This window comes from Staurois parvus, unplaced genomic scaffold (assembly GCF_062004578.1).
Source record: "Staurois parvus isolate SC_StPar_1 unplaced genomic scaffold, SC_StPar_1.0 ptg000066l, whole genome shotgun sequence".
Taxonomy (NCBI): Eukaryota; Metazoa; Chordata; class Amphibia; order Anura; family Ranidae; genus Staurois; species Staurois parvus.
Window position 1 is genome coordinate 10,195,764 of NW_028317862.1, and position 13,882 is coordinate 10,209,645.

Below are 13,882 nucleotides of genomic sequence, written 5' to 3' on the forward strand. Positions count from 1 at the left end.
AGCCCTAAGGATTAGCCAGATCTCTACTTTTTGCTTAAACCGAAGAAAACCCATGTCTGATTACTGCATGTTATTGTCATTTTCTCTTATAATAAGTTTACTTTTTTTAAAGGTTATGTTCACCTTTATCAAAAAAATAATAATTGCACATATTTTTGCAGTAAAAAAATGTGCATTTATTCTTTTTCTGATCAGTCTCTCCCATTCTCTGGAACTCCCTACCACAGTAAAGTATGTCCGGTCAGCCCTCACCCTGTCTGCCTTTAGGCGATCTTTGAAAACTCACTTATTCAGGGAAGCCTACCCCACCTCCACCTAAGAACTGTACTTGAATCACCTCCACCAGATCATCCCCCACAGCTATCACCTTTTGTATCACCTCCCCCTTCCTTTAGATTGTAAGCTCCATGAGCAGGGCCCTCATATTCCTTCTGTACTGAAATGTATTGTAATTGTACTGTCTCCCTTATATTGTAAAGCACTGCGCAAACTGTTTGCGCTATATAAATCCTGTATAATAATAATAATTCCCTCAACCCTATCCAAGTTCTCCAAAAATGAAAACAACAAAAACAACAACTAGACTGGTCACTGAAGAAACAAGTGAATGAGCCTATTGGCCTGACTGTGGGGCAAAGCTTTTGGGGAAGACTAGACAGTATTCCTGCGGCTCCCCTGGGAGAAGCGCTACATATGTTTATCCACAACCAGCACAAAGAAAACCTTCGGCATAGGTTGTCAAAACCGCATGCCATTGGATGCAGGTAAGTAAAAATCTTCTGCTGAGGAGGATTGGTTATAGGTCGGGGAAGACGCAGGAACAATGTGAAAATGCATATCCCCAGTAAACAACAGTTTTATTTTGAATATGTGATTCCTGCGCTGTTTCTGCACCTTATAAAATAATTGGGGCCAATAGTAAGATGTTCATATAATCCTTGCTCCAGACCCATCAATGCTTTAACACAGCTCTGGTATGCAAAATAAGCTGTAAACCTATTTTAGCCAAAATGACTGTGTAGCAATAAGTTATATGCATTTAATTAATTAAAAAAAATAAATAACGTCTCTGCATTGTTACAATTTCTCCAGAGACCAAGCACACTATTAAATATACATATGAAATGTGTATAAGGAATCTAATTTACCTGCAAAAGGATTTTTATTTATGTCCATCCAGTTCTGAGATTTATAAAGCTCTACCCCACAGCACAGCCCTGTCTGCCAGGGAAAACCTGTTTTTGTCAACTTTAGTTCAGTAACACTTGTAGACCATGTCCTTCCCCCCGCTTGTGACTGTACAGTGAAAGAGAATCAGCAGACCGATAGGTTAATCTCTTCGTCACCTTGCTCTCTTTTGCTATCAGCATGCTTTTTGCATTACTGACCAGTTTATCAGCTCCTTATACTGCTTCTCCCTCCCTCAGTTCAGAGCTGCATTGATATGAGTTTATATTTGCCTGAAATTCAGATTTAAATTACACATCATCACACACTTCTAAAAAATACACTAAACAGTCAGAAATCTTGCTAGGTATCCACCATGAGCAGGTCATTTCCTATAGTACAGAATGTGTGAAGCTTCCATCAAAATGCTGGCAGTGTTGCCAACTCCCTAAGAACCAAAATAAAAGTTACATCATTTCATCTTGGCTTCCAAGTTCTTGTTTCCTAAAGAATTTGTATAAAATGCAGTTTTAGTGTCTAGAATTTCCACCTTGCAGATTCCACTGACTTCACAAACCACAAATGTGCTGCCTTAGCTGTTGTGGTTTCTATGGGTCTTAGAGGGGTTATAGGGAAACAATATTAGCAATTACCTGAGATATGATTCCTTATAACATGCCAACTTGTGAAACATTCTGTGGCACACAGGCAAAAAACCTGGAGCCTAACTCCAGCTAAAACTTTTTTTTCTTTTAATAAACTGGAGAAGGGTTACATCATCTCACAGGTTTTTTCTGCCCCAGTGGTGATACTGCAATGATAACAGGGGGTAAAAATAACAGAAAGTGATAGAAAATATCCCCAGTAGAGACAGATATACTTTATTTGGTCCAGCAGGGAAATATCAAAATCTTTAGGCGGTGCTGAGGTTTTAAATTTAGCAGGAGGAATAGGGTAAAGCCTCAGGATTAAATTAAATGGTTAGGTGATGGTTTAAAGATTAGATGAAAATTATTTAAAACATCAGCACAAGATATTTTAACCAAATTGAATGTGAAGTGTCACTTGTGCTGCTTTCAGCTGCCATACTGGAATTCCTCTGTCCTTCTCCTAAATACTACAGTGGTAATCTTCTGGTACTGCAGGGGTTAAAACCAACACTGGACCTGTGACAGGCAAGAGTGCCAACTATGCCTACCCTTTGTATTCCCTAATCCATTCAGAGAAACTGTACTACAGTTTCCATGAATGAAAGGCGCTCTATGAATGGAGGATAGGCAGATGAATGAAAGGTCATAGTCGGCACTATTGATTAATGCCTGTCATAGGTTCAGCTCTGGTATTACCCGCCTGAAGCACCAGAAGAATACCACTGAAGGGGCAGAGGACCTTTCACTATGGCAGCTGACAGCAGCACAAGGGACACTTCACATTAAATGTAGGTAATGCCTCTTGTGTGGATTTTTAAAAAATTACCTACATTTAGGGTTTAAAGTTACATTTCTAAGGATAGGGTAAGGGTCACCTGTTCGGGTTAGTTTTCAGGGTTCATTTAGGGGTTTTTGGGGAATAATTATAAAGTAGTGAATTTGACTTTCACCAAACATTCATTGGTGGTGAATCAATCACTGCAAAATGACAGCAGGTGCTGGGAGCTGGAACTACTTCCAGAGATACTAATGCTGAGGATTTTTGTTGTCTACTTTCACTGACACCAGTGCTAGGATGGATGCCTTTTGCAGTCCCATTGACACCAATAATGGGGCATTATTCCTCCCACTGACTACTGATGCAGGGCCATTTATTACTTCTCCTGACCACTGGCAGAGAGCTGCGGCATGTATTCCCGCTGACCACTAAAAAAGTGGCAATTGTTACCTCCAATGACACATGGGCATTTATTACTCCCAGTGACACCAGAAGCTTTTATTATTTACAATGTTCATCAATGAAAGGGCATTTTTACTCCCACTGACATGCCACAACATTTGTTACTTTCACTGACAAAATAAGCTGGTCCTTTATTCCATAACATTTCAGATATGAAGATGTGCACATTATGTAAGTTTGTTATGTGCGAATAAAATGTGAAAGAAGGGCTTTGTGTATAAGGATTGCTCTACAGTGACCAATAGCTAGGGGGCTCCATTGAGACATACAAGTTTGTAATTGATATCTCATTGCTTATCTACTGCAAATAAATGTAACATCAACTACTAAACAGTGCATGCACAAACACTGATATGTTCACATTTCAGTAATCAATCAATGATTAAAATATTGACATGTAAACATTAGACTGTTAAACTGATCATGTTTACTCAGGTACCATGGAACCATTTCAAGTTTTCTATGAGTTAAGTTTTAATATAGTCAAAAAGTTTAAAAGGGAAATAACATTAAAGTACCTTTATAGCAGTAACTTTTCCAAATAGCTTTAGATGGAACTAATGTCATAAACCACAAGACCTTATTAACCAGAACTGTGCATATAATGATACTTTTATTAGTCATAACAAGAGACAATCATTACGGTTCAGTCATTTCTCTCTGAACTTGAATGAGTGTGGAAAGTGAAACTTTAATATTCTTTGCAATGTAAACTTTTTAGATACTATACAAAAATTGCTACTTTTATGACTGTGTATTTGAGACCTGTCATGCTTTTGTTACACGTTTACTCAGAGTTTTCCTTACATTAACACTGATTTGTAATTCAGGAGAGATGATAATTTGGTTTGGATTTTTTGCCTATTCAGCAGGAGCTGAACGTCATACAGTATATATTGGTGTTTTTTTTCCTCAGTTACTTGATATGACAGCTTCTTGTCAGTGATTATTAAGAAATCAGCAGGTTCTGTAACCCCCCTGCATTTATACTAACCCGTGATGGCACCCTCTGACAATGGCTGTTAAGGAAGCAGAAGGTGTTTGTACATGGCTCATCATTAACGAGTGATGTCACCTGGCCCCATTCATTTGCTGGACAGCCATGTAAACAAAGGGGCAGAGATAGTGCTGATGTCACTACCAGATATGGCCAAATGGCCATATTTGGTCAAAGACATCACTCAGGAGACCCCACCTCTTTGATTTAGAGTTGGGGAATGAGAGATGTCAGTCTGTGGTGAATAAGCAATTGGAGCAGATTATGTCTTTCATCAAAAGATTTTTTTTGGGGGGCGGTTTAGTTGGCATTGTTCATTGTGACTGCATGCTGGACAATGTGAATGATATATTTACATTGTGGAAAATATTTTTTAATGGGATTTGTCAAAATGTGTGTTTTTATTTTATTGTGTGAATAAATAGAAGTACTATATAAAGGGAAGGAACAGTATCCGCAGACTTCAATATCCATCAGGTCCCCTCATTTTGAGGGCATGTGGCCTGGTGTTGTTTGGGGAGGGAGGCATATGCCCAGCTCCCCTTCTTTCCTTGTCAGCTGTCTTTTTTCCTTTGAATCCATAAAATCTATACAAGTTCGAGGAATACTAGAAGACTATACACATATCTTTTTTTTGTCTTTGCATGGAATCCCCCATTAACATCTATAACAGACCCTCATCTAGGGTCTCATAAGGGTCTGGTGTAGAAGAAGGAAATTCCTGTTTGTCTGTTTACAAACAAAACAATGAAGCTTCGAGTTCCAATAATTTAAAAGGCAATTTATTGTTTTCTTTGCAAAAGTCAGTTTTTAGTAGGCTGTAAATATTGTACAGATGCACTACTTCACAAGCAGGTTAAGCAGATCTCCTAGACATGTTATTTAAAAGAATTTAGCATTTTCATTTTTAATGTTGCCCTTTGAGCATTATTAACCACTTGTCAACCACCCGTAGTACTTCTACAGGTGGCAGAGTGACAAGCTGGTACATTGCTCTGTAAATAAATAACTTTCTATTTCTGGGTGTGAGCATGCATGTGAGCGCGCATGTGCATGCCCCCCCACTGTTGGCTCAGGAAGAGAACAAAGAACACCACACTGAGTAAAATCACTACATTTTACACACGCACATTAGATAAGCACATTTAACCCTTTGATCGCCCCTAATAACCCTTCGATCACATCTGTCATTCAGCCAGTACCATTAATACAGTGTCAGTATACAGAATTTTTCACTGATCACTGTATTACTGCCACTAGTGACATTAGATAGCATCAGGGTCAGTTAACGCCCCTTCCAGCCAGGGTCAGCTAGCATTACATTGCCTGCATACTATCACATTCATGCTATAGGTCGCTGATCACCACCATTACTATTACAGTGTTTGTATGGATCAATATTGATCACGAACAGAACTATACTAGTGTCCCCTTAGTATAGTGTCCCCAAAAACGCAGTGTTATGAGGATCAGCTGTTCGCTGTGGGCCAAAGCAATTTATACAACAATACATCACCGCCCACCCAAATTCAGCCTTTGCCAGACAATTCGCTTATCACAATTTCTAAATTTAAAACTTTTTGGGCCTAACCCTCAACATGGGCATTGTAAAAAAGAATGAATTGCGGTCATATTGGTCTACAGACCAAATTACACCCCCTCCCTCCACCTCAAAGGTGACTGCCTCGTGTCGATATATGTAAACAGAGATTGCACCATGCATGTGAGGTATCACTGTGATCGTCATATCAAGGGTAGTAATTCTAGCACTAGACCTCCTGTGTAAATCTAAAGTGATAACCTGTAGAGGCTTTTAAAATTTTGCCTCCGGATATTAAACATGTACATAGTTTGTTGCCATTGCATAGGCGTGCGCAATTTTAAAGCATTTCCTATTTGGTATATATTTACTCAATGTAACATTATTTTTATATTTCATCAAGAAATTGGGCACTATATTGTGTTTTTGTGCATTAACATTCAAAAAAGTATATTTTTTTCAAATAAGTTGGGTTTGAAAGATCGCTGAGCAAATACTGTGTGACATAAAAAATTCAACACCCACCATTTTATTCTCTAGGGTCTCTGCTTTAAAAAAGTATACTGTTTGATTGTTCAAGGTAATTTTCTAGCAAAAAAACGTTTTTTTTTCATGTCAACAAAAATCTCAGAAAAGGCTTGGTCTTCAAGTGGTTAGCAAAGTGGGTGATGTGTGGCATAAGCTTCTAATGTAGGCCCAGAAATGCCAGGATAGTAGAAGCAACCCCTCCAAATGACCCCTTTTTGGAAAGTAGAAACTCCAAGCTATTTGCTAAGAAGCATGGTGAGTATTTTGCAGATCTCATTTGTTGCCACACATTTTTGGAAAATGAAAACGAAAATGTATTTTTTCTTTTTTAAAGCCCGAAGACAAAAAATGAATATACACCTATTGGTATTTTTTTATCAAAGACATGAGACAGAATACATTTTGGCCTAAATTTATGAAATTTAAGTTTATCAGTTACTTTTTATAACAGAAAGTAAAAAGTATAATTTTTTTTTCAAACCTTTTGGCTTTTTTTTTCATTTATATCACACAAATTAAAAAAACCCAGTGGTGATCAAATACCACCAAAAGAAATTTCTATTTGTGTGGAAAAAAAAGGATAGACATTTTGCTTGGGTACAGTGTTGCATGACCACACAATTACCAGTTGAAATAGCGCAGTGCTAAATAGCAAAAAATGGCCTGGAAAGAGCATAAACCTTCTGGGGCTGAAGTGGTTAAAATCACTGCTCACTGCCAAACCAATATATTAAAAAATGTTTTGCATTGGTACATGTTCCATTACATGTTTATTGGTATATATTTGACAATTCCTTGCCTATTAGCCTAGAAAATGGTCATTACATTTTTACAATCCTGCTCCCATTCAGTGGGGTTTGGATTTGGCTCTTGAACTTTAGTAATAACCACCAAACCTGCTCCGAACTGAACCCAGGTATGTTTGGCTTATTCCTATTTAGGAATAAAAGCAAATTACATACTGATCCCAGAAGCCTTAATGGCCATGTAATACTAGTGATTCTGCTACTAATGTTAAATTACCAGCAACATAATCACGAAGATTACATCCTCTTTTAAGAACATAGGGGTCTCATTTATTTTGGAAAACAATATTGCTCCCTTATTATAGTCATTTGTTTCTGCCTTGACATAGTCAATCACTGTATATAGAGTAGTTCCATAATGAGTTACTCTTTTACAATAATTTCAGACTGAAAGGTTTCAGTTTTGCAGAGACAATTTGTGGTGTAGAATAGCTCAGCTGTGTTCTGAGGGATCAATTCCCAAAACCACAAGGGTGGAGGAAGAGTTATATCCAGAAATATGGAATGTACAGGGGATATATTTTATATTAATGTGTGCTCTTATTGGCACTTTGCCTGAGCAGATTTTCTTGCCCACAGAATTACTGGAGAGTATTTGGACACTATATATATGAAACACGAGAACCAAATTTGAAATGGTTATAAAACGGGGAAACCTCTCATCAACAATGAGCAGCAGAGTCAAAGATAAGTCTAAATGGAAGAGACTTCTATGCATGTATGGTTAACACTTGGTGGTTGAAAGCAATCATTATCACTCTCTACAGAAGTCCTAAACAGTCCCATCCTCACCTAATCATTGTGGCAGGCCATCAAACCAAAATCAATTTAAATTATATGCAACAGAGCAGTGTAAACAGCAGTTGTGTAATGTAATTTATAGAAACCAGTTTAGACTCAGCCTGGCTAGTTTGTGGAACTCTGCATTACCTACAACCAGGGGCGGACTGACAACTCATGAGGCCCCCGGGCAATAGGGGATCATGGGGCCCCTGTGTCCTTGCCCAAACTCAAAAACGTCTATGAAAAAGGTACCAGGGGCATCTCATGGGGCCCCCTACTGACCCCGGGGCCCTCGGGCAGTGCCCGAGTTTCCAAATGGTCAGTCCGCCCCTGCCTACAGCTGATCCTTTAAATGTTCACTACTTAATCCTGAACTCTGCATTACATACTACTGAACCGTATGTTAGATATCACTGACCTCTGAACTCTTAAACACTTACTCCTGACTTCTGCACTCCACATTACATACTACTTACCTCTGAACCCTATGTTATTTCTGCCTCCTACATTCTGTATTACTTACTTCTGATCTTTGATCTATTGTTGTTCAGGTAGATCTCCACCACTCCAAGATCGCCTATCCTGATAAAATCACAAAAACCTAGTGTGTCTATGGTTCTTCAAAAATTTGACTGAGTTTCTATAAAACACACCTGCTACCTTCCTCTTAAAGGATTAAAGGTAGAGGAAGGCCATGCAGTATGCGATTTTCTGTCCTTTCTCCACGAGTGGAAGGAAAAAAAGCTTGATTCCCCCATCAACAATCAATCGATAGATCAACTTGTGTACAACCAGTGTGCCCATGCATGCATCAAAATTTGGCTGGTCCCTGCTGAACTGGCTGAATTTTGATCCATGAATGGCCGGTTTGACACTTGCCTGCAGGTTTGTGAAAATATTCAAACTGAGCACAGCTCAGAGAATCAAATTACCCAAATTGGATCCCTAGGCACAAAAACCGCCAACTCACATATGAGCGTCTCTGCATTTTTGAAAAACATTTTGGTATTTTTTTGTTTATATAATAAAAAATAAAAAAAAACAGTGGTAATCAAATACCACCATAGAAAGCTCTATTTGTGTAAAACAAATTATATAGATTTCATTGGCATATAGTGTTGCTTGGCCGCACAATTGTCAATTAAAGTAGCGATTGCCAAGTAGCAAAAAATGGCCTGGTCAGGAAGGAGGTAAAATTTTCCGGAGGGCGAGTGGTTAAACATATTATTTAAAAGCCACAAAGAATATAAATCCACTTTATGAGCACCAAATGCCATTGCAATTATGGATAGCAGCAGTGATATCAACAAATTGCAAACTAGAGCAGACATGTGAGTAGGACCCACTACAGGCTGCCTACAGAAATCTTCAGTGGGCCGGATACAAGACAATTAACCATGCACAAGGGAAGAGCACGGAAGTGACAAGAGGCATCCCCCCAACTCATCTCTAACCCAAACTCTGAACTCCCATTTTTTTGTACTCCATTGAACTATGGGCTAGGTCTCACAGAAGGTGGTAATGACCTGGCTCATAGCTCACTGGAATACAAAAAAGTGGAAGTTTGGGTTAGAGATAAGTTTGAAGGATGCAGTGACCAGTCTTTATCAGAGGAAACATATACACAAAGTACAGTAAAAGTACAGGAGTTTTTTATGATGGAATACTACACAAATCTGAAAGGAATACATACAGGACACTAAAATCAAACATGGCTTTTGAATTTAGACAATATTTGCTTAGCCTGGATTTCAGATTTACCATAACTGAACAAAAACATTGAATGCAGATTGTCAAGGTAGATTGACCATTCTTGCCAGCTTCTTTGCAAAAGTTCCTGATTAGATATCAGTTTTGATCACCTGCTTTCTACCTTTCCTAAACACTTTATATAGAAACCTTCTGGCAAGTTTTTAAAGCTATTGTACATATAGGTGTTCTTATACTTGCAAATGAAATGTGAAATATTCTATATAGTAAGGACATACCTGTGTGAGAATAGATGTACCACAAGGCTCCTGTTAATAAGGCACCAATTATAAATGCTGCAAAGGCTATTCCGACAACCGTTGGGGTGTCCAGCCCATAGAAAACCGCTGTGTTAATAGAAAAAAAATTTGACATTATTTACAAAGTCTTGCACAGAGTGTCTTTAAAATCATCTCCAATGTCTAATTCTGGCTACACATCTGACAAGTCCACAATGAACTATCTGTTCTATATATTCACATTTCCCAGCAAAGTCAATAAATCATATACTCTATACTAGCATGTCTGTGTTTTTTTTTTCTTTACAGATCGACATACTCTGGGGTAGAAAAACCCTTCCCACATAGCTGAGAGTGATCAGGGCCTTCGGAACACGTCTAAATTCAGCACCGTGAAAAATGGATTTTTGCAGAAGCACTTAACAGCAATGGCCTTTAAATGCTGCACTGACAGTAGTACTAAGATTTAAGGAAATATCACTTATTCCTACATGTGTACTACCATTCCAGCCAATTTCATTCTGTAACCTATGAAACCTACTTGGCCCTCTTCCCATTTGTAGGTGGAGAGCGGAACCGCTTGGAAATAAGTGATGTCAGGCAAAGGACACAAAATCACAGAAATAGAATCCATTGTTCTCAAAATTTGGCATTGCCGTGTATGTTTGAAATTAAATCCAGACAAAAAAATACACTTCCTTTAGTTGAATAAGTCACAGAGACACCCTTTGCCGATATCCAAGTGTGTTTCTATTTTATTTCAAAACCTTTAGGGCATTCATTCTATTTATTTAAATGGAATATCCGCAATAGTCTAATAATACAGAGTCAATGGAGCTACACAATCATCAGAATGCTTTGTTTTAAACACAATGGAACTACTCGCAAATCTGGAGGAAAAATAAAGTTGTGGTGTTAATTACAGCAACCAGCTTGATTCTAAAGTAAAAATATTTTTCCGGTGTGGGTTATATATAAAAGGAAGCATATGACTAGAGGCTAAGGGCAAATATGATCCTTTCCTTCCAGTTTTCTACATGAGGCCCAATATCCAAGCAAAGTGCTATCCAGTATCTCTTCCAAATAAGACCTATAATAAGATCTCTAAAAAAAAAAAAATAAACCTCTTTCACAATAGTGATATTACTTTGCGTGTGGCTCAGGCATCATTTAAAAACCAGTAGGCAAGTCCATAAAAACTTCACTTTACAGCATGTTTTAAACACTGTGTACATTTTTGAAACAGGACATTTATATTTTTAAAGTGGAACTTCACTCTCAATCAACAATCACTATTTGTAATCGTTATGCTGCTAGCGTTAGTAAATCGATAGGAAAGTATATCTTATTTACTTGTTTTAAACTTTTTATTTCAAATTTCTTCAGTTACTCCCTGTTTTCTAGGCCTAGGCAAATTATGTCTTCAGGAGGAGAGAAAGAATTTTCTCAGCTAAGAACATCTCCCTGCCTTCTGCAGCCAGAAACGCTAGGGTGTTCTTCAAAGTGATCTCTCAGCAAAAAAAGCATAGAGATATGGATGGGTGAGTTTGCTTTGGATATTAAAAATTAGTAAAATAGTGTTTTTGGTTGTCAGATGCAGTGTAGTTCCACATTATACTCTCATTTGTCCTGAATAGCATTGACCAGTGGCTGGGAGCCTGTGTTTGAGGCTCATAACCTCTGCACCTTGACAATCTCATGTCTATGGCCACTGGAAAGCACCACTAGCCAACTAGCCTGGTTGGTTTAAAAAATCTTACATGATCATGGAGGTGTTCAAAACATTTCCATTTTTTAGTCATGAAGATGCATTTGAAGACAAGCCGAATGTAAACTGAAGCTGCAAAAAAGGTCTCTGAACAGACAAATTGTGGATGTATCTTTGTCCATCCACTAAGATACTGTATACAGCTATCCTAACAAAGCTAGGGTTTGTAGAAAGGTCAAATAGGATGGCAACCAAGCAGAAAAATTCTAGAAGTAACCATCTGCCTCTTTAATTATTTTATGATGTTTATTTTTCATGTGGACTTGAAACAATAAAATAGTAGTAAGTTTACTTTTTTTGGCAAAAACATACTTACTTCATGTATGACAGCTATACAAAACTGTGTGACCACACCTTTTACTTGTGATAGGAGACAGTATAATCAACCCAATGGTGCACAGGAAATCTAGGCTGGGTTCTAACTGTATTTAACTACAGCACAGACAAAGGCAAAAGCTAGCCCCCATTACTAAATGACAACTAAAATAGTATAGAAAATACACTAAGGTATATAATGAATATAAATAATACCACTTACGTTGAGGTAAACTTGGACGGTTTGGATTGCTTGGAGTATCTGTTTAAAAAACAACACAAAAAAATAATAAGATGATAAATGTCAAACCTTTGCACATTTAAATACAATAGCATAAACCTAAAGATGATCATAGATGGTTCGAATCTCATCCAGGAATCTTGGCCAGTTCAGCAGGTACCAGCCTAGATTCAAAGCATGTATGGGCAGGTTGAATGTACCCAACTTGATCAGCTTTGGTACAACCAGCCTGCCGGATTTTCCATGTGATTATTGTGAGTGGCTATTATAGCTGCTAGCAATAATCACTGTGTTATCCTGGTGGGGATGGCTCCCCTGTGCTTCCCCCCCCCCCGAACAAAATGGCTCCACGGGAAGGAACTGATGGGGAGATCGAGCAATTTTCTTTACTGCAACCCATGCTTGCAGGAAAGGAAATCGTTTTGTCTATGGCCGGCCTAACTTATAATTACTATTTACATACCTGCAACAGATTTTGCAGTGTTTTACAATGTGGGAAAATGCCAAATTAAAGATATGAGGATTAAAAAGTCAGCAATGATGACACTTGTATGTGTTGTATCTGTATATGTCTTTTTACATTGCCATATGTTAAACAGTATGAAAATATAAATATGCATATGTTTTTAGGAGCTTATATTCAATATTTTGTTTTAAAATGGGCTGAAATCCAAGGCTTATAGACCAAGATAGATTCTCAGCTGCAATCTGTCTTATTGTTATGATGCATAGTTAGCCTGACTTCTCAATGGCATTCATGTTCCCTGGCTGGCTGCAATGGTAAATAAATTCCTACAGTTGGTGATTTCCTTATCCTCTGAATGACATTACCTGACACTGTTATGAAAGAGTACTGACTCACGTGACATGAGACTGCAGTGCCAATCAGGACCAGTGAAAGCATGGCTTTAGGAATCCCACTGCAGAAGAGTATGCACTTGACAGATACACTGAGTAGCAACTGAATTCACAATCCACAGTATATATCTATACCAGTCTTCACCCAGCACCTTTGTATATCACCTTTAAATAGTAATTATCAGTGTTGCATACACAGTGCCAACAAATGAAGTATAATGTTTTTTTGAAAATGAGGCAGCACAAAATTTGAAATAAAAAAGTTCTCTGAAGTCCTTCAAAAGTGATCCAAGACATTAAAAGGTCACAGAGCTGTGAACTATTCTTAGTGTGAATAAACAAACTATGATTGATTTACTAAAACTGGAGAGTGCAAAATCTGGTGCAGCTGTGCATGGTAGCCAACCAGCTTCTAACTTCCGCTTGTTCTATGAAGCTTTGACGAAAAACCTGGCAGCTGATTGGTTTCTATGCACAGCTGTACCAGATTTTAAACTCTTCAGTTTTAGTAAACCATCCCCCATGTGTGCAGTATATTGTATCCATTCCAACACATGCAAACTGACCAAAAGTATATGACCACAGTCCTATACAGTATATTGCTTATGGATAATCCTCCACAACTGCTATCATCTTCTCCCAAGGTTGGTACTAACCCTACTATCTCCTCATCAAAAATGTAATTTCACAGCACTGTAAGAGGCAGTAGCACCAAATATCTACAGTTATATGAACTGTAGACATGAACTCTGCTTTTAATATTCTTATTACTAACAAAAATGATGGGTGCCATTGACAAAGGGCTGGAGCCTATACACAGGGTAGCATTCCCATATGCATATGGTAAATGTGCTGAGAAGTGTGTTCTAACATATAGGCAGAGCATGTATTCCTTTTGCACACCCTACTAGAATCAATCATGTGGTCAAAAGGGTTCTGAAACTGACTCCTGACTGGTCAGGATTTACAACATACATAAGATATGCCACCAGCATACCATC

General features: G+C 38.1%; 1 protein-coding gene across 4 annotated transcripts in view; it reads right to left on the reverse strand.

Annotated features, from left to right (window-relative positions):
* TGFBR3 (transforming growth factor beta receptor 3) overlaps positions 1-13,882 on the reverse strand; it is a 326,559-nt gene that overhangs the window by 38,614 nt on the left and 274,063 nt on the right. For all 4 annotated transcript variants that reach the window (XM_089668928.1, XM_089668931.1, XM_089668930.1 and 1 more), the window contains 2 exons: positions 12,006-12,044; positions 9,700-9,807 (listed from right to left, as the gene is read on the reverse strand). In XM_089668928.1, the coding sequence (XP_089525054.1) occupies positions 9,700-9,807; positions 12,006-12,044 (147 nt within the window). The remainder of the gene's footprint in view (positions 1-9,699; positions 9,808-12,005; positions 12,045-13,882) is intronic.